The 27,850-nt window shown below is 44.6% G+C and overlaps 1 protein-coding gene across 1 annotated transcript in view; it reads right to left on the bottom strand.

Annotated features, from left to right (window-relative positions):
- The window catches only part of DYNC2H1 (dynein cytoplasmic 2 heavy chain 1), a 1,078,189-nt gene that overhangs the window by 769,680 nt on the left and 280,659 nt on the right, over window positions 1-27,850 (bottom strand). The window contains 2 exon segments of the mRNA XM_030202388.1: window positions 3,308-3,427; window positions 3,514-3,626. Of these exon segments, the coding sequence (XP_030058248.1) occupies window positions 3,308-3,427; window positions 3,514-3,626 (233 nt within the window).

Here is a 27,850-nt window from a genome sequence, read left to right as displayed (position 1 = left end):
GGGGCTGCTTAGGCGCACGCTGTTGATGAGAACGAGCGCGCTGGGGCTGTCCCTGTGCCTGTCGAGGCCTTCGGGCCGGCTGGGTGTACCTACGCTTGGCAAAAGCATAGGGCACAGCCTGCCGGGCCCGGGAAAAACATCCACCTGCTGAGGTGGATGCTGAAGGCGCCCGGTGAGAGAGCTTGTCGAGGGCGGTTTCCTGCTGATGCAGTTGGTCTATTAGATTGTAAGCTCTTTGAGCAGGGACTGTCTTTCTTCTATGTTTGTGCAGCGCTGCGTATGCCTTGTAGCGCTATAGAAATGCTAAATAGTAGTAGTAGTAGTAGTCCACCAGCTGCTCGACCTTCTCGCCAAAAATATTATCCCCCCGGCAAGGGACGTCGGCCAGTCTCTGCTGGGTGCGGTTGTCCAGGTCAGAGGCACGCAGCCATGAGAGCCTGCGCATCACTATACCTTGGGCCGCAGTACGAGATGCCACGTCACAGGTGTCATAGATACCCCTGGACAGGAACTTTCTGCACGCCTTCAGCTGCCTGACCACCTCCTGAAAAGGCCTGGACTGCTCCGGCGAGAGCTTATCAACCAGGTCCGCCAGTTGCTTCACAATGTTCCGCATGTGGATGCTCGTGTAGAGCTGGTAAGATTGGATGCGGGTCATGAGCATGGAAGATTGGTAGGCCTTCCTCCCAAACGAGTCCAGAGTGCGAGACTCCCGCCCCGGGGGCGCCGAGACGGTATCCCTCGAACTCCGTGCCCTCTTGAGAGCAGAATCCACGACCGCCGAGTCATGGGGCAATTGGGGCCGCATTAACTCTGGGTCCGAGTGGATTCTGTACTGGGACTCTGCTTTCTTGGGAATGATGGGATTAGATAATGGTCTCATCCAGTTCCGAAGCAGTGTCTCTTTGAGGACATTGTGCAACGGCACCGTGGAGGACTCTCTAGGTGGTGATGGATAGTCGAGGACCTCGAGCATCTCAGCCCTCGGCTCATCCACAGAGACCACGGGGAAGGGAATGCAAATGGACATGTCCCTTACAAAGGAGGCAAAGGAGAGGCTCTCAGGAGGCGAGAGCTTCCTCTCTGGTGAAGGCGTGGGGTCAGAGGGAAGGCCCACAGACTCCTCTGAGGAGAAATATCTGGGGTCCTCCTCTTCCCCCCACAAGGCCTCTTCCTCGGTATCGGACATAAGCTCATGTAGCTGAGTCCTTAACCGGGCCCGGCTCGACGTCGAGGCACCGAGGCCTCGGTGTCGTCGAGCGGTGGACTCCCGCGCCGGCGGGGACGAAGCTCCCTCCATCGACGTCGACGGGGACTCCACCTGCGTGGCGGTCGAGATCGGCGCCGCAAGCGGCGTCGGCGTCGAAGGCCTCGGCACCGGGCTAGAGCTCGCCGGCGCCACAGTCAACGGCGCCAAGGGCGCAAGCACCCCCGGCGCCGGCACAGCCTGGCGCATCAGCCCTTCCAGGATCCTCGGAAGGATGGCTCGGAGGCACTCGTCCAGGCCCGCTGTCGGGAAAGATGGGGGGGCCGGTAGAGGTGTCGGTGCCGGAAGCTGCTCGGGTCCAGGAGACTGCACCGAAGTGCTGGGACCCTGACGCGTCGGTACCTCCACTACCGAGGGGGACCTTTCCTCTCGACGCGGACGCTTCGGCGTCGACTCCTCGCCAGCACCGAGAGCCGGGCGCACCGATGGGGACCGATGACGGTGCTTTTTCTGTTTTTTTGCGGTGCCCGTCATCGGCGCCCGGTGGAACGGAGGAGGAGGAGGTCGATCCCCCTCGGTCTCGAGGGACCGGGTCAGACAGGGTTCGATCCCGAGGGCCATGGGCAGAGGGAGTGACCGGGGCCGATTGCCCACGCGGCCTCTCACCCCTACCATCACCGGAGGACCGGCGGGCCGACGGGACCTGTGCTCCTGGGGTCGATGCCATCGGTGCCGATTTCGCGGACATCGATACCGGTACCGAAGAACCGGCCGTCGAGGTAGACGTCGAGGGGCCGGCGAAAGTTCCAAAAAGACGGTCCCGAAGAACTTGCCTCGCAACCTGAGTCCGTTTCCGGAGACCAAGACACAAAGAACACGACTTGATATTGTGCTCCGGCCCGAGGCACTGGAGGCACCAAGCGTGGGTGTCGGTCTGCGAGATAGGCCGGCCGCACCGACCACACTTCTTAAATCCACTCGGGACCTTCGAGGACATCGACGGAAAAATCGCGTCGGCGAAATTAAAGTCGTCGATGGTGGCGGTAAATCACACCTCGAAAAATAAATTGACCGCGCGGCCACAAGGCTGCAACGCGACGCCCCCGCTAGAAAACGAGGGAAAAAACAAGCGCGTTCACTCTTTTTTTTTTTTACAAGAAAAGAAAAGGTCCGGAACGCGCGGGAACCAGAAACAAAAAAATAAGAAATTCGCGAACAACGCGACGGTTTTCCGGGGCTGACAAGAGAGAGCGGCGACGCACGACTCTCTCCAGCGCGGAAAAAAACAAGACTGGCGGGAACGGTCGCGCACGGGCGGGAAGACGGCCGCGCATGCGCGGTGGGCGTGCCCTGCATGCGGACCGCCCGCGAAGCTTCTTCCGGTTGGTGGGGGCTGCCGCGGACGTCACCCAGTCGTGAGAACAAGCAGCCTGCTTGTCCTCGGAGAACCAGCACGCTCCTCCTGCCACCGCTGCCACTGTTCCATTAATTCCCAGCCATTTCGAAGGTATTCCAAGCTGGTGTGGATCCTTGCACTATAGGCTGGTGATTAAGTGTTGGTGCCTCCTGCCCTCCTCCAACAGGAAGTCTTACCAAGGGCAGGGCAAGAAATGGCAGTGCTTGAGAATGGGCCTCTATTGCAGGGCCTCATGCCAGTTCAGAGTTCTTCTTCAAAGCGGCCAAGAAGTACAATAGCAGTGGCAACAGGAGGCCATACTGGACATGGGACAGAGGTAAGGGAGGGGAGATGAGACGCTGGAGGCAAATGAAGGGGGGGATGCTAGACCCAAGGGAGGGTGTGCTTTGAAAATGAGCCTCTGAAGTAGCAGATCCAAAATGTTGAGAATGGCCAATTTTTCATGTCATGAGTCCATAAGCTGTCCGAGAAAGTTTCATGCCTGAATTTCTGCAATGAGATTTGGCCTTTTGTATTACAAATTGTTTGCTCTAACAGAATTCATTAAAACCTTATTTTCTGTGTCTGGTGACTTTAGTCACGTTTTCCCAGAGATAATCACATATGAAACATTAAGCTACGAGTATTCTTATTCTTTAAAACATTTCATAATATTAAAACTGCAAATATAGTAATTAATTTACCTGTGAAGGGAAGCAGGAAGGGTCAATTGCTCCTTGTGATTTTCTCCCTGCAGCGATGCATTCTACTAGTAACTGTTTCATAGTTTCTTTCATCTCAGTGGCTAAATTGTTTAGCCAATCCTAACAAAGAAAACAGTAAGGTCATTATGAGTACTATAACAAATTATCAAAACTGCTAATTGCATAATGTATCAAGCTTTACACACCTCAACATCATTTGATACCAGAACTTTATTTTTTAAAGGTACAATCTCTCCTTCCAGAGATTTCATTGCAGTTATGTGTTTGAAATGTTCATCAAAGCTCACACTGTTAACACCTAAAATAGAGACATAAAAGAAAGAAATATTAAAACACTTGTCCTCCCTTGTAAGTCATCCAACATCACTTTTTCTACATGGACAGACAGGATTGCTATAGCCACACCAGAGGTGACTTCTGAGCTTGTGTGGGTATTCCCATCTTCCACAACATCTGTCCAGTGCCAGGCAGACTTCATCAAGATGAAGAATATATATCGCTAAAAATCGGGGACGACCATATCTAAGGTCGACCTAAATTTCTCGATTTTGGTGTCCCGGACCGTATTATCGAAACGAAAGATGGACGCCCATCTTGTTTCGATAATACGGGTTTCCCTGCCCCTTCGCCGGGACATCCTGCGAGGACATCCTCAGGAAAACTTGGGCGCCCCTTTCGATTATGCCCCTCTAAGTATGTTCTCTTTCATTTTTGTGTAGCCACAATTGAGATTAGTCAGAAAGTACCTCCCTCTTCCTGTCAACATGGCAGTAAAAACAGCAAAAACTTAGGGGTTCTTCTACTAAACTGCAGTAAGCACTAATGTGTGCTTACCGCATGTTAAAAAAGTCTACCGAGGGGTGCATAGAAAGCCCATGGTAGTTTGGGGATCGGTGTGTGTTTTCCATGCGCTAAAAAGGAACAGAAACATTTTTTTAAGCACTGGAAGCGTGTTTGGGGGGGGGGGGGGGAGAGGACGTGTGCCCAGCACTAATCGGTTAACGCAGATGCATCACTGCACACTAATTGATTAGCATATGGTTAGTGCAGGAGCCTTTACCGCATAGTAAATAGGTGTAAGGGCTCACGTACTAGTGGCCACATGCTAATGTGTTAATTGCGAAATTAGCATGTGGCCATTAAGGAACTAAATGGAAAATATGTTCATTTTACAGCCTTAATGTGCAGGAAACACATGCACTAGTAATAGCGCAGGCCACTTTTTAGCACAGCTTAGTAAAAGGGCTCCTTAATTTGATCTAGCAGAAATATTATTTGATATGCTTGACAAGAAACCAGGTTTTAAAGATTCTCAAACTATGTTTTCAAAATGTCAGTTACAAACACACACAATTTATGTGTGAGATATATGGTGCGTCACACAATGTCACGAATTGTTCCAAATGTGCCTGCATGTCTTCTCGGGCCCTCAAAAGTTATACTATCGAATTAAAAGAATATCTGAATGATTATCTGAAAGATAAATCCTCAACCAAAGATCAACAAACCACATAAGAATGATGGTTCTGGTAAGAAAAAACAGAGATTTACATGGCCAGGATCTAACTAAAATGAGCAAAAAGCCATCTGACAAACCTCATAATTGTTCGTCCCCTCCTGCAATGAACTCTGAAAATATTACTGCTGCTTCACAAAACTTTTCTTCACAGGCTTCCAGAGAGTAAGAATTGAAGAAAGCTTCCCCAGCACAAAAGCACTAACATATTGACTCATACTCCTTTGTCTCAACGCATCACTGTGAAAGAGAAGCTTCACATTTGAAAACATCATCCTTAGTGAAGAGGGCATCAATGTGATAGTTCCTCCCCCTCAGCTCCAGTTGGCCATGCCAAAAAAAGACCAGAGGAAAAAATGAGTTGGAAAGCAAGAAAAGCGAACCACTAGTAGTATGGTAAAAGTCTATTTATTGTGAAGGGCATAAAACCCAACAAAGCCACATTTCGGCAGATGTCTGCATCAGGGGTACAATTCTAATTCTATAAAACAAATATAAACATATAAGAATACTTATAAGATCATAAAATGCTTAACATAAGAATACATGAATAAGAAATCCTAAATGATAAATGAACTGAAAAAAAAAACCCCAAACAAATAAAACCATACCACACAACTGATGCAACTTGACTTTGCCAAATATCCAAATCAAAACATACAATTGAAAAAATTATATAAAACCTTATGTAAAAAACAAATTTACATGGGAGTTGTAGGCATCATTGAGCCTGAGCATTCCATCCAACTCTTCACTACAGCAACCAAAAATGAAGCTCAGTTGGAAGATAGTTCCATTGAAATGTTCTATAAGAATTTGGATATGAAGTATCACTTTCAGCAAATGAGTACCCAGATACTAGAAAAGAGTATTTATACATTGTAAAATATCAGGAAGATCAAAAAGACATAATTGCACCACCTGTGCATAAATGTTATTGGAGTTGCAAAGGCTTGGCAAACTCCTATATCAGTGCAACCAGCTTCAAAGAAATTGAAAAAATGCAAAGTCCATTCTGTGACATAATACACCACAGCTGCCCTACCAATCAGTAATGGCTGAATCTGCCCACAAAAGGGAGATTACACTCAAATACCCTTCTAAAGAAAGACCCTAAGATGCTGGGCACAGTTATAACTAAATATAATCTTGTTTACCAAAACTGTAGCACATCAGTTTCAATTATGCAATACATATTTGCGATAACAGATCAAACACAGACCATTCTGCTCACACATCACCAAGAGTAAGGGAATACATTTGGTGTAGGCTCAAAGGACACAGAAGTGTGTACAAAATAATTAAAGTCCGATTAAAACACCTTATGCCACTGTTTCAAGAGGAACAGCAGTAGAATTAGCAGCTGCTAGATGGATGGCTTGCTCAAGGCTTTAGCCTTGTCAGAGGATTTCCATAACACACTGGTGGATGCCCCACGTACAGGTGGAAATTTGTTTGAGGATAAAGTTGAAGAAATCACTTTCATACTCTCCAGTAAAAATGGATACTATCATAGGCATCATTATCAGCAGCGCTATAGAAATGCTAAGTAGTAGTAGTAGTAGTAGTAGTCTTACAGACAGCTCTACCAACGTATTATGAGATACCAAGCTTAACCGTACCCATACAAATAGGCTAGGAACATAAAGAACACTGCAATAGACCTATCGACAGCAGTCAAGGTCAAGGGGCAAAAAAGTTGCAGAAGATGTCTACTCAACCTCAACCAAAAAATGTGTCAATTTTTTATGACACAAGAACCCGCCATGATAGCATGGGACCTGCAGAACAATAGGATAACTACCAAATAGGATACAACACCAAGGGAGGTGAGAGCGTAAGTGAGAATGAATGGATTGCTGTCCTCGGAGAATACCTGCTACAGGTAAGTATCTCTGCTTTCTCTAAGGACAAACAGGCCATAATCTCACATATAGCTACCAGGCTCACCTAAAACCACCACCATAGGTCAACTGGACCTTGCAATAGAGAGTTCAGGAAACTGATCAACCTGAAACTATATACAAACTGTGTGAGCGTGCAGCCTGGAACAGAACAAAAAGGGCTTATGGGGGTGGAGTTTGATTCTAGACCCCAAACAAATTCTGCACAACTGTCTGTCCAAACCGACTATCGCATTAGGTATCCTGCTCAAAGCAGTAGTGAGATGTGAATGTGTGGACTGAAGACCATGTCACAGCTTTGCAAATTTCTTCAATAGAGGCTGACCTCAAATGGGCTACCAATGCAGCCATGGTTCTGACATTCTGAGCCTTGACATGACCCTCAAGTCAGCCCAGCCTGGGCATAAGTGAATGAAATGCAATCTGCCAACCAACTGAAAATGGTGTGTTTCCCGATGGCAACCCCTATCCTGTCGGGATCAAAAGAAACAAATGTTGGATGGACTGTCTGCATGCTCCAATCAAATCCAAGTAAAAGGCCAATGCTCACTTGCAGTCCACGGTGTGCAGTGTGCTTTCACCAGGATAGGCATGAGATTTGGGAAAGAAGGTTGGAAGGATGATAGACTGGTTCAGATAGAACTCCAACACTACCTTAGCCACTACCTTGGGCACGTGGAGAACTACTCTGTTGTGATGAAACTTACTGTAAGGTGGATCCCAACTAGGGCCTGAAGCTAACTGACCCTGCGAGCTGAAGTAACTGCCACCAAAAACAAGACCTTACAGGTCAAGTACTTCAATGGACAGGAATCAAGTGGCTCAAAAGAAGTTTTCATCAGCTGGGTGAGGACGACACTGAGGTTCCATAAAATAGGTGGAGGATTGAAAGGGGACTTTGTCAACAGCAAACCTCTCATGAAGCGAATAACTAAAGGCTGTCCAAAGATGGTCTTACCCTCTACACGGTGAAGAGCACTAACTGCACTGAGCTGAACCCTTACAGAGGTGTAGAAAATATTCAACCAGGGCCTGTATAGGATAGGAAAGAGACTATGGCCTTGCCCTCACACCAGACAGCAAACCTTCTCCATTTGAAAGAGTAACACCTCTTAGTGGAATCTTTCCTAGAAGCCAGCAAGACCTTCCAGAAGATGCAAGGAAGCAAATTCTAAGCTCTCAATATCCAAGCTGTGAGGATTAGGAACTGGAGGATGAGATGCAGAAGAGATCCCTCAGTCTGCATGATAGACTGAAAACACTCCAATCTCCAAGGTTCTTTGGAGGATAACGCCAGAAGAAAAGGGAACCAGATCTGCCTGGGCCAACAGGGGGTGTGTAATCCTGTCCCTTGCCCCTGGGGAGGGGAAAACACTTCAGCCCTAGAGGCTGGAATAAGAGAGACAATCAGACTTAGGTTTGGCGCAATAGGTAAAAATCTTTATCAGTATCTCACTAAGCCAATAAAAAATAATTGTTCTCTCTGGAGCAGGTTGTCACCCAGTAGCCAGACGTACAGACTGAATAATAAAACTGCTCAGCACATCTCTCTTACTTATCCAATATATACTGTTGTAAGTTTCGTTTCTCCTAAATCATGTGATTTCTCCTAAACTTACTTGTGATCATATATGGATCTTCCTGTTTCCTTCCATCACACAATATACAAAAATGGCAATTTCCTGTATTCTACCATCCTCTCCTACTTGTGTTCACATGAACACTTAGTGGCCATTGGCTAATTCCTTATCAGCAACGCGAGGGGCAATTAGAATAATGATTCCACAGTCTTGCCTGAGTTTCAGCAAAGTCTTTTCCCAGAGAGGATATGCATACAGAAGGCCATTCTTCCAATGAAGGAGGAAGGCATCAAACACTGGCCTGTCGTGTGCCCTGACCCTGGAACAGTACCGAGGGACTTCGTGGTTGAGCAGAGTGGTAAACAAATCCACCGAGCGCGTGCCCCATGCTCGATCTTATGGGTAACACTCAAACTGAGTGACCACTCATGTGGTTGCATGACCCTGGCTCAGTCTGTCGGCCAGGGTGTTGGATTTGGCTGCCAGGTATGTGGCCCTAAGAACTAACTTGTGCCAGACAGCCCCAGTGCCACACCTGAATGGCTCACTGACACAGAGGGCATTATCCGGTACCTCCTTGCTTCTTGGTGTAATACATTGCAACATGACTGTCCGTTTGAATGAGCACAATTTGGTTGAACAGCTGATCTTTGAAAGCCTTTAGAGCATTACAGATTGCCCATAGCTCCAGAAAGTTGATCTGAAGATCCAATTTCTGAGCTGACCAAGTACCTTGGGGGTAAAGCACATCCACATGAGCTCCCCACTCCAGCAGGATGCAGTAGTCATCAGCACTTTCTGAGACTGAGCAATTTGGAAGTCCCACAGTAAAATTGGTCCGAATTCACTACCAGAGAAGGGACTGTCACTCGGATGACATTCGCTTGGTTCCCAAAGGTCTGACACCACTGGGAAGCTACAGTCCAGTGGGCCATTCTCATGTAGAGGCCATCTGGCCTGGGAACCTCAACATCTGTCGAACCGTGACCTGATGGCTGGCTTGAACCCAAATGGCTAGTGCAACTACAGCATCTGCCCTCGGCATCAGGAGATAGGCTCATGCCTGCTGTGTGTCTAGCAGAGCTCTGATAAACTCCAATTCCTGAAACTGGAGCAGATAGGACTTTTGGTAGTTTAAAATGAACCCTAGAAGCTCCAACGCCCGAATAGTTCTCTGCATGGACTCCTGGCACCATCCTTTGAAGTGCTCTTCACCAGTCAATCATCCAGGTAGGGAAACACAGTCTCCCAGTCTGCATAGCAATGCTGCAACTATAGTTAGGCACTTGATGAAAGCCTTGGGAACTGATGCAAGGCCAAACAGCAACACATGGTACTGGAAGTGACATATTCTCACCTAAAATCTGAGATGCGGCACGACTTGTTTTCCGCCAGAATAGTTATACCCATACTAGCCCACTCCTCAAGTCACTTCACTGGCTCCCTGTCCGCTTCCGCATTCAGTTTAAACTTCTCGTACTAACCTTTAAATGCATCCACTCTGCAGCCCCCCATTAACTCTCCGCTCTCATCTCGCCCTACATTCCTCCCCGTGAACTTCGCTCGCTTGACAAATCTGTCTTGTCGTCCTCCTTCTCCTCCACTGCTAACTCCAGGCTTTGCTCCTTTTCTCTTGTGGCACCTTATGCCTGGAATAGTCTTCCTGGACCTATACGTCTAGCTCCATCTCTACCTGTTTTCAAATCTATGCTGAAAACCCACCTTTTCACTGCTGCTTTTAGCTCCTAGCCACAATTGCCCTCCCCTTGTCCCTTCCTCCCTTCTCACCCATTACTTCCCTCACCCGTAACTGTCTTGTTTGTCTGTATTACTTAGATTGTAAGCTCTTTTGAGCAGGGACTGTCTCTTTGTATCAGGTGTTCAGCGCTGCGTGTGTCTAGTAGCGCTATACAAATGCTAATAATAATAATAATCAGGATGAGAGTATAGACATCCTTTAAGTACAACCATTTTCCTGAATCATTGGGAGAAGGGTGCCTAGGGAAACCATCCAGAATTTTTCTTTGACCAAGAATTTATTCAGGGCCCTTAGGTCTCGGATGGGACCCATTCCTCCTGTTTTCTTGGTCACAAGGAAGTACCTGGAATAGAATCTCTTCCCTTCTTCCCTTGGTAGAATGGGTCCGACCGCATGGGCCTTTAGAAGGGTGGAGAGTTCCTTTGCAAGTACCTCCTTGTGACAAGAGGTGAGATGAGACACTCTTGGGGGCAATTTGGTGGTTGATGCAGCCAATGAAGGGCATAACTGAGATGGACTATTTGAAGAGCTCATAGCTCTGAGGTTACAAGAGGCCACCTTTGTTGGAAAAAAAAAACCAAAAAAAACTTGGCCACCCCCCTATGGTAGATCATCCAGGGCAGTTACTTTTACTCATCCCCTGTTTTGACTGGGGAGCTGGCTGAGCCTTGGGCGCACACTGTTGATGAGAACGAGAACGCTGGGTCTGAGCCTGCTGAGGCTGGCGAGAAGGACCATACCTATGTGCCTCTGCGAGTAGTAGAGACCCATCTTTGACTTGCCCAAAAACCTACTGGATGAGGAGGAGGCTGCAGAAGGCGCCCAGCAAGAGAGTGCATCAGTGGTGCCAATATATTTCTTAATGAGCTCAGCAACCTCCTCCACGTTCTCTCCAAAAAGGTTATACCCCCGGCACGTGGAATCCGCCAATCTATGCTGGACCGCAGGGTCCAAGTCAGAGATACGCAACTATAAGAGTCTGCTTTGGGCAGAGATGCAGGACACCACATTGAAGGTATCATAAGCGCCCCTGTCCAAGAACTTACGAAATGCCATCTGCTTCTTGACCAGATGGCAAAGAGATTTGACCTGCTCCAGCGGGAGTCTGCCAAATCAGACACACTGCGCACCAGGTTCTGCAAGCACAGGCTTGTGTTGAGCTGGTAAGATCATATGTAGGAGATGAGCATAGAGGCCTGATACATCTTGCACCCAAAAGAATCCAGGGTTCCAACTTCTCTGCCCGGGGAGCATCGAAACATTGTCCCTGGAACTCTCGGTTCTTTTAAGTGCAGATTCTACCATAAGGGAATTATGAGGCAACTGAGGCTTGTCAAACCCTGGGGAACTTTGGATCTGATACATAGCATTAATCTTTTTGGGCAGGATAGGGACCAACAGAGGGGACTCCCACTTCTTCACCTGAACATCTTTCAGGATCCAGTGAAGAGGGATCGTCACAGCCTCTATAGGAGAGTCACAGACCATGGAACCATGATTCTAATTGTCCCCTGTTGGCCCAAGCAGATCTAGTTTCCTCTTCTTCTAGAGTTATCCTCCAAAGAACCTTGGAGATTGGAGTGTTTTCCGATTTATTGCATTTGTATCCCATGTTTTCCCACCTCTTTGCAGAACGAGGGATCTCTTCTGCATCCCAACCTCCAGATCCTAGCCCTCACAGCCTGGATGTTGAGAGCTTAGAGTTTGCTTCCTTGCACCTTCCAGAGGCTTCTCCAAGGTCTTGCTGGCTTCCAGGAAAGAATCTACTCAAACATCTCAGCCCTGGGCTCATCCTTAGTCTCCAAACGAATTGGAATGGCAGTCACCATTTCCCTGACAAAACTGGGGAAGGAAAGGCACTCCTCTGGAGGGGTGGAGGTCAGATGGGATATCATACGACTCCTCCAAGAAGTACTGTGGATCCTCATCAGACTCCCATGAGTGCCCCTCATAGGTGTCAGCAAAGAACTCATAATGAGAGGGTCAACACCGAGTCTGCCTCAACACACAGGAACCATGACCTTGAGAGGGGTGTCAAGGTGGAGGTTCCAACCTCTTCTCCAGAAAAGCTTCCTCCCCTGATGTCAAAAGGGTGCCCACACGGGAGCTGCTGACACCGGTACCACAGACAGCACTGGCGGAGACCTCACCAGAGGCTGAGGGCCTTGCAGGGCAGCAGGCATGGTTGGTGCAAGCACCCCATTCACCGATGCACACCGTTGTAAAATCCTCACTAAGTACTCATGGAGTATGGTCCAAATGCGCTCATCGAAAGAGACCATCAGGAAATGTTGGGGTGTCAGTTCGGAGACAGGATGCTGAACTGCTAGGGTCAAAGTGGTACTTGGTTCTGGCTGCATGGAGACCAATGCAACGGCACCTCTTGTATGGAGATGGAGCGGTCCTCTCAGCGTCAACATTTCTTGGGGACAGATTCTCTTGGTGCCCCACAGTTCATGGCACTGTGTGTCGGGGGAATTGATGCCAATGCTTCTTGGCCTTCGCCAAATGCAAGTCATCGATGCTCCTTGATGCCAACTAAGACAACGTCAAATCTCATGTCACCTCAGTGCCAGGTCCAATGCTGACTGGTCTCTGTGCCCCTGCACAGTGGCCAGCGTCAAGGCAGGTGAAGATCCACTCAATGAATGCCAACTCCCAGTGTCTGTCAAGGGTCTTGCAGCAATGGTAATCGAAGCACCTTATGCTGGTGCAAGGCTCAATGCCGATGCCAAGGATTTGGACTGGGCTCCAAATGTTTTCTCTCTCTGAGCTTCTCTAGCCAGCTGTGTCCTTTTCCTCATATGAAGACAAAGAATACAGCTGGAAGAGGTATGTTCAGGCCCCAAACACTAACACACCAGGATAGTCTTTTAGAATAGCTAATTAACTGATAATAGGGAAATCCCAATTCATATGAGACACTAGCCCAGCTCCAGAATCCCCCATACCAGCCTCAAATATTGACATTCTTCCCCAAGATTCACATCACGGAGTTATAAAACCACAGGACTAATACAGGATCCATCCCTCCCCACCATTGTACCCCCCCTCCTCCCCCACCCCACCCCCCTGTTCCGACCCAAACCCCAACCCACAAAAACATAAAGCTCCCCATATCGCAAGGGAAGTGTCACTCTCGTTACCCCTCCCCCTCCTCTCATGCTCATACCACATACAGCGCAAAAAAAACCAAACTTTAAGACTAGGTTCTCACATATAAGCTCCCGGATCTTCTGCCATGAAATCATCCGCAAGTCTCAGCTAAGTTTGACCATATCAAACCTGCCCAGTATACCTATCCTTTTAGGCAGATCTTGGTCCATTATCATGTCTATATCTACGATGTAGTCCGGAGGCAAAAAGTCTCCTAATACCAAAATGCTTCTAAATCATCCAGAATATACTGCTGAATTGCGTCAACCAAACGTTAGTCCCTGTTCAACGATCATCATTAACAGTCTCTTAGCAAGAATGATTAATCATCTGTCCTCCATATAGCTTTCAGCTGATCATGCTATTTAGCGTTTTCAAATAATCCTGGGCATCTGCTGCCCTCTCAAATAGATGCTGTTGCCCATCGTGATTAATGCGCAGTTTAGCAAGGTATAAAGCAAGCAAAGCGTATCTTTTTAGTGTGTAGTTCTGTGCACACCGGCATGAAGGCCCTCCTTTGTTGTTGTACCTGCTGAGAGTAATCTTGGAAGCAGAGAATAGTATGATCCTGGTAAGTAAGTTTCCGCCTTTCCGAATTGAAGCTAAAATCTGTTGTTTTGCCCGAAAGTTCAAACTCTTAAATATTACCACTCTCGGCTGAGTGGAATTTAGTCTGGCCATCCCCACCCAGTGCGCTCGCTCCACGCAAAAATGTTGCAACTGCTCAGTAAGCTGAAGGGCCCAAGGAAGCCATTTTTTTCCAGAAAGTTCGAGAGGTCTTTATCTGCCAGTGACTCTGGTAGGCCTACCAGCCTTAAGTTATTCAGTCTGCTTTGGTTCTCCAAGTCATCAAGTTTAGATTCTAGATCTGCCACTTCTGCTCCATGTCGGCCCGTGCCACCTCCAAGGTCGACATGCGATCTTTCACTTATGTGCGTTGCAGGCCCAACTCCAATTCCAAGCTCATGCTATCTATACGTTCATAAGCTTCTTCTGCCCGATCATATATCTGCTGTAACTTCTTATCCGGGCAATTTCCACTGCCGCTGTGACTTCCGCAGTGATCTCAGCTACCCAAGCCGAGCCCACCGTTCCTTCCTTCAACTTGTTCTGGTCCGCCATTTCATTCCATTACATGTGGCTTCTCCCAGCTCTTTCTGAGTGCTTTTTGTCGCATTGCTGTTCTTTTTATGCTGCTCCACAGTATTCTGAAATGCTAGGTCTATTAGTAGAGGAGTTTTGCTGGTTTAACAAAAACGTTTTGCTGTTTTCATTCCAAAGGTCTGATATTGAGGGGTGAGCACAGAGCTCCGCTTTTCAGCATCTATTCGCTGCATGGGGTCACGTGACTTTCCGTACACACAATTATATACTTAACACTCTATTTTAACCAATGAGTCTCACTAAGAGATGGCTGATTCACTAAATTTTCCCAAGCTATATATACGGCAAGCAGCCATATACTACAATAGTTGAAGACAATTCATTTGTTTTTTTTATTAATATTTAGATATAATGAATTGCAGTAATCTAATAGAGGAACAATAATTGTCTGTACAATATTTCTGAACCTTGATGGACTTAAAGACAATCTAATTGTATGAAGTTTATATAAATGAAAAAAGAATTTCCTCACCAGGGCATTAATTTGGAATTCACAAGTAAGACAGGAGTCTAAGATTATGTCCAATACTTTAGATTTAGTTTCTATCTTTAAAGATACATTTGAAGAAATGTTTTATTATTTCAGTAGAGACTTATTGATAATCCCCAAATCATACCATTTTTGTCTTTTGCGTACTAAGTTTCAGAAAATTTGCAAATGCCCAATTCTCTACAAGTTTTATATATCACTTCAGTAGTAAAAAAGTATGTTCCAAGGTTTTTTGCAATGGACACAAAACCAAAATGTCATCTGCATCAGATAATGAGAACATATTCTGTGATTGCAGGTATCCACCAAAATGGCTCATGTAAACGTTATAAAGATATGGTAAAAGTGGAGATCCCTGAGTGACTCCACAACCTGATTCCCAGCTCTTATATGTTTTCCCACTCTTCAGAACACTATAACTTCTTGATCTCAGAAATGCTGAAAACCAATTCAAAATTATTCCTTCAACACCCACCCAGTCTAAATAGCATTTAATCATGATCTACGGCATCAAATGCCACAAATATACTGAACTGTAAAAGTATAATCTCAGATCCCTTAGCTAGATATCGCTTAATTTCAGTTAATAACAGCAGCCTAGTTTCAGTACTATGCATAGGACGGAAACCATGTAGAGAACAATGCAAACTAGCAGTGTCTTCTAGAAAAGTTGAAAACTGTGATGTTATCACAAACTCCAAAAGCTTGCAAACTACAGTGTACTAGCAACTGGTCTAAAATTCTCTACTTTAATGCGATCTCCATTTAAACATTTGGGTATATATTTTTTTCTTTTATTACCTCTAGTGTAATGAATAGCTATCTCCCCTTTATAATGTGGACTTGAGTGTTGAATAAGTGAGTTTTTTCTTTGTCATAGTTTTCCTGTAAGTTTAATTACTAGTTTAACACTTTCTATTCAAGTGTAATTCCTTGAAATATTTTGTAAATGCATAAAAATAAAATAAACATTTGGGTATAGGTGTCAATATAATCAAAGATATTTCTTTGGGGTAAATTCCTTCTCTTAATATATTATTAATAAGTCAGTCAAAGCAGTATTGATGAAGGAATAGATGCAAGATAAAAAGGAGGACAAATATCAAGAGGGCATCTTTTCATTGCAATCCTTCCAATAATTTTTTCAATCTCAGTAGGAGATACAATAGAAAAGTCTTGCCAATTTCTATTTGCTGGATTTACTTCAGTTTTCTTAATCTGTTTTTCTGTAAGTTCCTGAGCATAAATGTTACTATTTAAAGTGAATGCCTTTATAATATTATTCACTTTCAGTTGAAAAAAAATTAGCTAATTGTTCAGCCGAGGGATATAGTGAGTCCAAATTAGTTTTAGTTCTATCAGTATTAGTTAATTCTGAATAAATTCTAAAAAGAGTTTTAGAAGAATTCGCTGAATTATCAATTTTTCTGTCAACATATTATATTTTCGCTTCCTGAGTTACTTTCTTGTATTGCTTAATATGTTCCATCCTTCTAAGTTTCACTTTTCCATTCTCGTCTATATTTTCTACATAATCTTTTTAATTTTTGCATTGCCTTTATAGACCAAGGATGTTCAGATTTTTTTTTTATTTTGCATGTGGGTAAGCTAAACTGTCTAAAACCTGTGTCACAGTTCCTTCCTATGATTTTAACATATTTTGTGCACCTATATTTGCAAAACACTGCATCCCAGAATTTATCTTTTTCAGGATATTTACATGAGATAATTTGATTTTCTAACTTCCCATTTTCTCTTATATTCTTATCAGTTTCTACAATTCTTAAGTAGAAAGTAGCCATATAATGATCAGTACAAATTAGAGGTTCCCAAGATATATTACCAACAAGTTATTCAGACCCATTATTGTCAGTACAGGCAATCAAATCTAACATGTGACCTTGTATTAATAGGACACAGCAATAAGTCTAAAGATTTTAAAAACTCCTTAAATTGGAAAAACCGATGAGTCAATCATTTTCTAAATGAACATTTAAATCACCTGCCAAAATTAGTCTATCAAACATAATTAGATATTGGTTAATTACTTCAAATAATCTTTTGGAGACTAAATTCCAATTTCCAGGAGGTCTATAAATTAAAAGAAATCCAATAGTATACTTGCTTCCATTATGTAAGAATTGACATATCATATATTCTTTTTTTTCCACTTTATGTTTATTAAATGGTAAATTTATTAAATAGTAAATCTGAACTTTTAATAAAACAGACCCCAATAAAGGAAACAATTAGAAGTTCTAAAAATAAACAATCAGTGATATATAGTAATCTACCAAAACCCAATCCCAACTGTCCCCCACCCAAGGGTACAAAGCACATTTTTTACATTAGAAGGAGCAATAGATCTGGTAAAATATGAGATAGCTCCCAGCAAACATTCTGCCCGCCCCTTGGCAGACTACTCTAAAAGAAAGAAGAGAAAAGAGAAAGATAACCCTGAACATCATAAATATGGACACGTACTTTGATACCAAGTGAAAAAGGGTGTCCAAGCTCTCTGGAAGGCAGCCAACTGGCCATGCTTTTGTGCCATGAGTTTGCTAAAATAATAATCATCCAACAGAGCTCTCCATAATTGGAGCATCTGCGGGAGTACCGAAGTTGCCAACACTTTGCCACCTCCCGATGGAGAACTGCAAAGCATGGAAAAAGTACCCTCGTCACATCCTGTAGCATGGCATCCGGCACCACATCCAGCAAAAATAAAGCAGGATCCGCTGTTATAGACATGGAAAAAATAGAAGAGAAAATCCCAGCCCAGGACTTCCAAAACAGTCCAGTTAAGGGACAGTCCCACCAAATGTGGATATATGTATCCTGGCTTCCAATTCCCACCAACAATCCCCCTTCTGGTTAGGTAGAAATTTATCCAGAGCCACAGGGGACCTACACCAAATCAATCTCCCACTGTCTAATAAAACAAGGAGTCTGCTCCTCTCAAAAAAATCGTACAGGGCTAAAATCATTTTTGGTTGACACAGACCTTTTGTTAAAAATTCTTCAAATGGAGATGGAGGTCCATGTCAACTCTCTCGATTTGAGGTACTACACAATAAATGACGAACTTGAAGATGTATAAGAAAAATCCCTCTTATCTAAATTATACATCTTTTGTAGTTCTAAAAAAAAAAAAAAAAAAAAAGAGTAGAACACCATTGACACAGTTTCTAAGGCACTCAGCAAATTCTCCAGAAAACATTGTTGTCTAGACGCATGTCCAAATTATCTAATGAAAACAGCCCCATCCTGCTTTCTCGATCACCTAACATCCTATCTCAATCATATGCTTCAGTGTGGTTTATTTCCAGAGGACTATGGTAGCATTGTTTTAACACCTATACCGAAAGACTGCAAGAAAAAGGTTGCCGATGTGACTAATTATAGGCCCGTAGCTTCCATTCAACTTTTAGTCAAGCTCATGGAAAGTGTGGTCACTAGTCAACTGACTGAATATATCCTAAATTTCAATCTGCTAGCAAATTCTCAGTCAGGCTTCCGTGCAGGACACAGCACTGAAACAGCACTGCTCACTCTACTTACAAAGCTCAGGCAGGAACTTGCTATCAGCAAGAACATACTGCTCCTCCAATTTGATTTGTCGAGTGCATTTGATACGGTCAATCACCATATTCTTTTAAGACTGCTGGACGAATTGGGAGTAGGAGGCAACGTGCTCAAGTGGCTGAGGGGTTTTCTCACGCTTCGAACATATCAGGTCAAAGTGAATTCACACTTCTCATCGGCATGGAGTGCAGACTGTGGCATGCCTCACCGTTCTCCCCTGTCGCCTATCCTTTTCAACCTTATGATGACCGCATTGGCACATACATTGGCTCGTTTGGGACTATGCCGACAATGTTGTAGTATATATTCCATTCTGTTCTACAATATCAGAGATTATTAAGTCCATCGAAAACGTCCTACAAGTAATGGACTCTTGGGCAAACGCTTTCAAGCTAAATCTTAATGCAGTCAAGACACACTGCCTTGTTTTGACTTCCCAGCGCAAGTTCATCCATCCCACTTCTATTGTGGTCAAAAGTTTAACCCTTCCTATCTCTGAAAGTTTGAAAATTCTGGGAGTAATATTTAACCATTTCTTAACATTTGAAATTCAAGCAAAGGCGCAAGCCAAGAAGATGTTCCTCATGTTGTGGAAGCTAAAGCAATTACGCCACCTCTTCCCGAGACCACTCTTTAGAAATATGGTACAATCATTGGTGCTTTGTCAAACGGACTACTGCAATGGTACATTAGCAGGGTGTAAGGGCTTTGTTTTGAGAAAACTACAGACTTTCCAAAATACGGCAGCGAGACTTGTCTTCCATAAAGCCTGGTTCGATAGTGCGACGCCTCTTCTTGCTAAACTTCACTGGCTTCCGATCAAGGCGCGCATTGAATTCAAGGTTTGCACCGTGGTTCACAAAATCCTCAACAGGGATGTCCCAAGTTACATGTTGCATATGATCAACTTGCCAGCCAGAAATGCTGACCTGTCCTCGAGATTATATCTCACCCTGCACTACCCCAGCTGGAAAGGCTGTAAGCACGGATCTATTCAGGCATCAAGCTTTCCCTTCCTCAGTGCACAACTGTGGAATGCACTTCCTCGAGACATAACCAGTCTGATAGACTACCTTACCTTTCGCAATGCACTAAAAACGCATCCGTTTACCAAAGCATTTTCACTGGGAGCAGAGTAGGACTATAGCCTCTGCCAGCTGGCATATGTGGAACCTGTTTAGTCCAACTCTTTTGTACTGTTATATGTATAGTATCCTTTCTTTCTTGCCCTTCTACTCTACTATTCTTATATGTATTTGATATCACCCGGAGTTCTCTCTCTCCGGTTTATGTAAGCCACATTGAGCCTGCATGTTTGTGGGGATGTGCGGTATAAATACAGTGGTGGAAATAAGTATTTGATCCCTTGCTGATTTTGTAAGTTTGCCCACTGACAAAGACATGAGCAGCCCATAATTGAAGGGTAGGTTATTGGTAACAGTGAGAGATAGCACATCACAAATTAAATCCGGAAAATCACATTGTGGAAAGTATATGAATTTATTTGCATTCTGCAGAGGGAAATAAGTATTTAATCCCTCTGGCAAACAAGACCTAATACTTGGTGGCAAAACCCTTGTTGGCAAGCACAGCGGTCAGACGTCTTCTGTAGTTGATGATGAGGTTTGCACACATGTCAGGAGGAATTTTGGTCCACTCCTCTTTGCAGATCATCTCTAAATCATTAAGAGTTCTGGGCTGTCGCTTGGCAACTCGCAGCTTCAGCTCCCTCCATAAGTTTTCAATGGGATTAAGGTCTGGTGACTGGCTAGGCCACTCCATGACCCTAATGTGCTTCTTCCTGAGCCACTCCTTTGTTGCCTTGGCTGTATGTTTTGGGTCATTGTCGTGCTGGAAGACCCAGCCACGACCCATTTTTAAGGCCCTGGCGGAGGGAAGGAGGTTGTCACTCAGAATTGTACGGTACATGGCCCCATCCATTCTCCCATTGATGCGGTGAAGTAGTCCTGTGCCCTTAGCAGAGAAACACCCCCAAAACATAACATTTCCACCTCCATGCTTGACAGTGGGGACGGTGTTCTTTGGGTCATAGGCAGCATTTCTCTTCCTCCAAACACGGCGAGTTGAGTTCATGCCAAAGAGCTCAATTTTTGTCTCATCTGACCATAGCACCTTCTCCCAATCACTCTCGGCATCATCCAGGTGTTCACTGGCAAACTTCAGACGGGCCGTCACATGTGCCTTCCGGAGCAGGGGGACCTTGCGGGCACTGCAGGATTGCAATCCGTTATGTCGTAATGTGTTACCAATGGTTTTCGTGGTGACAGTGGTCCCAGCTGCCTTGAGATCATTGACAAGTTCCCCCCTTGTAGTTGTAGGCTGATTTCTAACCTTCCTCATGATCAAGGATACCCCACGAGGTGAGATTTTGCGTGGAGCCCCAGATCTTTGTCGATTGACAGTCATTTTGTACTTCTTCCATTTCTTACTATGGCACCAACAGTTGTCTCCTTCTCGCCCAGCGTCTTACTGATGGTTTGTAGCCCATTCCAGCCTTGTGCAGGTGTATGACCTTGTCCCTGCACATCCTTAGACGCTCCTTGCTCTTGGCCATTTTGTAGGGTTAGAGTCTGACTGATTCACTGAGTCTGTGGACAGGTGTCTTCATACAGGTGACCATGCGACAGCTGTCTGTCATGCAGGTAATGAGTTGATTTGGAGCATCTACCTGGTCTGTAGGGGCCAGATCTCTTACTGGTTTGGTGGGGGATCAAATACTTATTTCCCTCTGCAGAATGCAAATAATTCATATACCTTCCACAATGTGATTTCCGGATTTAATTTGTGATGTGCTATCTCTCACTGTTACCAATAACCTACCCTTCAATTATGGGCTGCTCATGTCTTGTCAGTGGGCAAACTTACAAAATCAGCAAGGGATCAAATACTTATTTCCACCACTGTACATAAATAAACACCTCTCTTCCTGAATCACCTGTCCCAGCTGAGTCAGCCCTTTCCATTCCCAGAAAAGCAAACCTAGCACATTCTCAATAAAACGGGTCAATACTATAAGGAAGCACTGTGTAAAAATATGTGCCCCCTGGAGCAGGAGATGAAACCACCGCCCCCATAGGGTCAAGGAGCTTCTAATGATGGGATTCTGAATTTTCCCCTCTTCCAGATATTGCCCAAGGAGTCCAAAACATTTGACTACAGGCCACATTTCCACAAACTCCCCTTCTACCTGCATCCATGGCATTAGAGAAGTTAGTTCCCATGCCATCAGGGAACCAAGTTGAGGCAGCCCAGTAGTACCACTTAAGGATTCAGACTCCTAGGCCTCCCCCATGCCTCTTCCTGACCAAAACCCTTCTTACCCACTCTCGGAGACCTCTTCCGCCAATGTACTGAAAAAGTTTCCGCTGCAGATTCAATGAGCACTGGGAGTATCTGGCACAGATAAAGAAATTTTGGTAGTAACATCATTTTACAGACAGCTACCCTCCCCTGCCGAGTATGATTTTGGCCATGCCATCTATCTAGAGCCAATGACAATTCCTTAATCATAACCTGATAGTTAATTCTGTAAAGATCAGAAAATTTTGGACATATGTTAACTCTCAAATATTGGATATAGCGCTTAGCATATCCGAAAGGCAGGGATGCCTTCAAAGCCTGCACCCTACCTGGATCCAGGGCCACATTCAGTATTTAAGATTTACTAGCATTCATTTTAAAACCAGAAAGAGCACCACACTCATTCAAAGACTGAATGAAAAGTGGTAGTGTACTATCAGGATCTGTAACCAATAAGATATCATCCGCAAAAAAGGATATTTTGTACTACACCCCTCCCACCCATGGACCTGTAATAGCTGGAGTTTAACAAATGGAGGCAGCCAGTGGTTCCATCATTAAAGTAAACAATAAGAGTGACAGGGGGCAGTCCTGCCGAGTTCCCCTCCCCAACGTATCTGCTCTGACCCAGGGGACAGAGAGACACCTTAAAAGCCTGACTGCATCCTTCAAACAGAAAGGCTACAACCCCAAAATAATCTCCAAGAATATTGCCTCCTCCCTCAAAACACCCAGGGAGAATCTGCTACAGTACAAGGAGAAAAAAATCCACAGACAGAATCCCCCTTGTAGTGACATACAATCCAGAGCTGGAAAAACTGAGGAAAATCATAAGAGATCTACAACCTATACTCCAGGAGAATGAATTACTGAAAGAGATATTCCCATCCCCACCAGTACTGGCCTTCCGACAGCCACCCAACTTAAAACACAAGCTAATCAGAAGTAAGCTTCCATCACAGACTGAAAAGGAACAGAAGGGCACACTTCCCTGTAATTTATCCAGTTGCAAACTATGCCAAAATATTTCACAGGACCCCAAAGTCATCCACAAAGGAAAGATATTCAACATAAAGGGATCTTTCACTTGCTCATCTTCCAATGTGGTATATATCATTCAGTGTAAAAAATGTAACGAAGGAGGCTATATTGGAGAAACAGGCCAGATGCTTAAGACAAGATTCAATTTACATAGACATCACATGAACAATACTGGTGCCAGTAGGGTTCCCACCGCCTGTTACAGGACCAGGACACTGTACCAGTGACTTCACAGTGAGAATCCTGAAAGGTAACTTTAAAACCATACAAGAACGTAAGACCTTTGAAGTCAGAATGATTGAGTATTTTAACACCCAACAGAAAGGACTTAACAAAAATCTGGGGTTCCTAGCCCATTATAAATCATAAAGCTGTATGTCTCTGTTGATCACCCCTCACCTATCCACACCCATCCTGTTAGATATCTATGATATGCTTGATGTCCCCATGCATACCTCCTACCCACCCCCATCCTCCACCCTGTCAGACTGTCATAGTAATGCTTGAATGTTTTCACTTACATACACTGTCAGCTAGCACATTTGCTTATTTCCGATCTAAGGAAGAAGGGCGACCTTCGAAAGCTAATCAAGAAATGTATTAAGTTATGGTCCAATAAAAAATGGTATCATCTTATTTTCTTTTCCATGTTTTATTTTGTTTGATTTCTATTGATAACCCTCCCCAACGGAAAGCCTGGGAGTGCAGTGGGACTGGTGTACAATGCCATAATCCAGGAACGAAAGGAAGGTCCAAACCCCGGGGGGGGGGGGGGGTCCTTTTACTAAGCCGTGGTAAAAAGTAGCCTGGGATAGTGTAGGCGTGTGTATTGGGTGTACGCTGGGCCACTTTTTACTGCATCTATAAAAAATGGTTCACGCTCAAAACAAGCATGAGCCCTTAACACCACCCACTGATGTAGCGGTAAAGGCTCATGCACTACATGTGATGTGATCAGTCAGTGTGTGCCAAGTGCCAATTACCGCCGGAACTGGTGCACTTGGGAGTAAATAAATAATTCATCCACACGTTATAGGCGTGTCAAATCTGAAATTACCACCAGGAGGGCGTGCTGGCCTGCTGCTAGTCTCATTTGGGTGCATGCTGCACATGCATAGAGCCTACCGTGGCTTAGTAAAAGGGCCCCCCAACTTTTCTAATACAGCATGCATAAACATCCATTCTACTCGGTCAAACACCTTTTTTGCATTGATTGCTTATAGCACCATGGGAGTCCCAGTATATGCTGCATACCAGTTAAGCTGAATTGCCCTACGCACGTTGTCTCCAGTAGTATGTTGAGGAATAAACCTATATTGGTCCATATGAGTAAGATCAGAGATATGAATGTTGAGCCTCTTCACAAGAACACTAGCTAATAATTTGACATCCAGGTTAAGGAGAGAAATCAGATAGAGCCACACAGTCTAGCACCTTTGCCAGGCTAAGGGGCCCCCCTCAACACCCCCATTAAAAACTTGGATCAACAAAGAGGCAACAAGCTCTTTAAACTTTTTTTTATAAAATTTAGCTGTGAGACCATCAAGTCCAGAATACTTACCCAGCTTCATGGATCTAATTGCACGTGTTACCTCCTCAACCTGGATCTCTTGATCTAAAAATTCCTCCTATCCATGAGATATGGAAGGGCAACCCCCTCCAAGTACTGCTGCATTGCAGAACAGGTTGCAGTTATTTTGGATGATATAAAGCACGATAGAAGCGTGCCAAATAATCCTGCAAATCCTCAGATTTAAAATATTCAATACTTCCCCTGTCACAGAGAGATGCTACATGTGAATGCAAATGCTGTTGTTTCAATTGAGAGGCCAGAAATTTACTAGCTTTGTTGCCCTCCTCATGAAACACTTGCTTCACTTTATTCACATGGTGCATCACTTCACCTGCCCAAAGAGCTTGCAAGGATTGATGCAACTCCTGAATCTGATACATCGATGCAGGGGTGGGGGGACCATGCACATTGATGTTCTAGCTCAGAAAGGCATCGTCTTAAATCTCTATCCTGACTCTCTCGTTCCCGTTTCAGTTTACTAACCCACATAATCAACTGGCCTCTAACAAATGCTTTCAAACTATCCCATACATCGCCCATTGAAATGTCAGGAAGGAAATTTTCAACCAAGAAAAACAGAACCTCCCTATTCATACCCTGAATCACCTGGTCATCATCTAAAATGGACTCATTCAGTCTCCAATGAATGAGTTTCGTATCATGAGGGTGACCCCTACATTATACCCAAATCAAAGCATGGATTGACCATACTATATTTTCAATTTCCACCTTTCCCACAGAAGACAAATACCATTATCCAACAAAAAAATAATCTATACGCTAATAGGAGGCATGTGAAGCAGAATAATACGAAAACTGCTTACTGGTTCCAGAAAAAACACTTCCAGGTATCCACCAACCCCAGATTTCATCAGCAGATCCTTCAGAGCTTGTCGATCTGCTTGCCTATGTGTATGCTGCGTAGAGGAATCCATAATGGGGTGAAGCGTCACATCAAAATCACCTCCCAAAATCTAGAAAACCTCGGACCACTGAAGCAGGGACCTCTCCAGGTCTAAGTAAAAAGCCCTCTGGGTATCATTAGGGGCATAGATAGTGATCATGTTGTAAATACAATCCTGAAGTGCAACCTGGACAGCCAAATAGCGACCACTAGGGTCTGATATCACACTCCTTACTAAAGTTTGGAGAGACTCAGAAAACAAAATACAACACCCTGCTTTTTTGCTGAAGGATGTGAAGCAAAAAATTATAGCGGATATTGCCTATGGTGCAAGAGGCTATGGTGACGCTTTAATAGATGAGTTTCCTGCAAAAAGCATATAGAGGCAGAAAGCCTAGATAATTCTTTAAAAAGACATTGTCGCTTATAAGGCAAGTTTAGCCCTTTGGCATTCAAGGGTACTACCTTAAAGTCGCCCATAAACTGAGAAAAAGAAAATCAAAACATTATGTAACCAAACTATCACATAGGGAAGACCCATATCAAAGTAAATCCTACATGTACCCCCATCTACCACCCCCCAATCCTATAATGAAAATGATGGCACCACCACTCACCCTAGCCTCCCCTTAACTCCCCCTATCCCCCCCAAACCTCCTATACCCCGTCCCCTGGCATAGGCACCGCGTATAAGAGGCTTGGGGAGGCTAAGCCCCCCCAGCCCAACGTGACCTTCCCCTGGCTCCCTCAGGAACAAAATTGTTGTATCTTCCACTCACCGCCAGCGCCCACCCCACCGCTCATTTCTTTTCTTACCAGCTGACTGACTGCCTGCCTGTCTGACTCGCTATCTCCCTAAGCCTCCTTCCCCAGCGGTTCCGGCTCTGCTGGAAGGGAACCTCCTCCTGTGACACACTTCCGGCGGCAGAGCCTGGCTGTGACTGAGAGCCTGAGTGTTGCAGTACACAGTTCTTTTCAGTCACCGACACCGACCGAGCCAGGAAGGGAGGTAGCAAATCGAGCAAGTGCCAAGCGGGTAAGGAGTAGTTTGGTCTCTTAGTTTGCTTTGCTGAACAGGAGACTGGTGAGGGGTGATGATGCTGGATGATGAAGGGAGGGAAGAAAGATGGGGAGACATAGGGGCAATGTTGGATGGTGATGGGGGGCAGTGGGCAAGACAGTAGGACAATGTTGGATTGGGGGCAGAGAGAGATATTGTAAGTCAAATAAAAATATTTGTTTCATGCAGATCTCTTTTGTTTAAACTAAATGGGCTAAAGCCTCTAATGCAGTCCATTGGTTTTCTGATATTTTGTTCTGTGTTGACTTATACTGTGCTGAGAGAGAGAGAGGTTTTATAAGTCAAAATAAAAATAAATATTTTGTTTCATGCAAATCTATTTTGTTTAAACATAACTAAATGGGCTATATGCCTCTAATGCAGTCCATTGGTTTTTCTTATACTTTGTTCTTGTGTTGACTTATACTGTGCCAAAATTGAAAACTTCTCTCTATCTGGCAAGACAGTGGGGCACTTTTGGATTGAGGCAGAGAGAGAGAGGTTTTATAAGTCAAAATAAAAATAAAGATTTTTGTTTCATGCAAATTTCTTTTGTTCAAAACATAACTAAATGTGCTATAAGCCCCTAATGCAGTCCATTGGTTTTCTTATACTTTGTTCTTGTGATGACTTATACTGTGCCAAAATTGAAAACTCTTATCTCAACTGGTCATTAATAAAAGGAGCTCATTGTGAACACTATCCACCTAAAAAATTGTTTTGTGGCTGTACATGAGGAATTGTGATATTATGATCCCTTGTTTCATATTGTTGATAATATGTGTTTTCCATATAGGTGGTAATTGGTGTATTAAGAGGTCTGCCCAGTGTAATATTTACAGTATTAATTGTAATTATTTCACTTATTTTTTTTCTGTGTTGTCAGACAATTATGGATATAAGCCCCACCCCTGACACCACCCCTTTAACCTCCCCAAACAGTTGGGCCACCGACCGCCTCTGTCCTCCGGGTATATCACCAATCATAAAGGAATAATCGAGGCCACCCCCCCTCCCCCCCCAGCATACATATCAAACCCAGTTAACTATAAAAGCAGCCCAGGCATTTTAAGACACCCCTCTGGGACAAGCCCCCCTACCATCATACACTGTTCATTCAAAATAGTGTGATAAAATGTCATCCTAACAGGTAGAAGAATTAAAAAAAACCTCTCTATACATTTCCCAGTTTTCATGCAAGTCTTAAACATCTAAACAATCATACGAGACAAACGAAAGAAAGAAGGAATAATGACAGTTCCCACAACACCAAGAAAAGCAGAGAGGAACCTCGTTGCACAGGCCTGGGTGGCAAACGGCGGCTTTTATTATTGGAGATCTGCTGCCACCCGGACGATCCTGAATCTTGTGCCCTGCAAGTTGTATCTTCCCTACTGTATGACCTAGATCATGTCATGGATAAATCAGAGAAGCCTCCTCCTTAGATCTAACACAATGTAACTGGCCCT

Source organism: Microcaecilia unicolor, chromosome 4 (assembly GCF_901765095.1).
Source record: "Microcaecilia unicolor chromosome 4, aMicUni1.1, whole genome shotgun sequence".
NCBI classification, from domain to species: Eukaryota; Metazoa; Chordata; class Amphibia; order Gymnophiona; family Siphonopidae; genus Microcaecilia; species Microcaecilia unicolor.
This window is presented reverse-complemented; position numbering and strand designations above follow the sequence as displayed.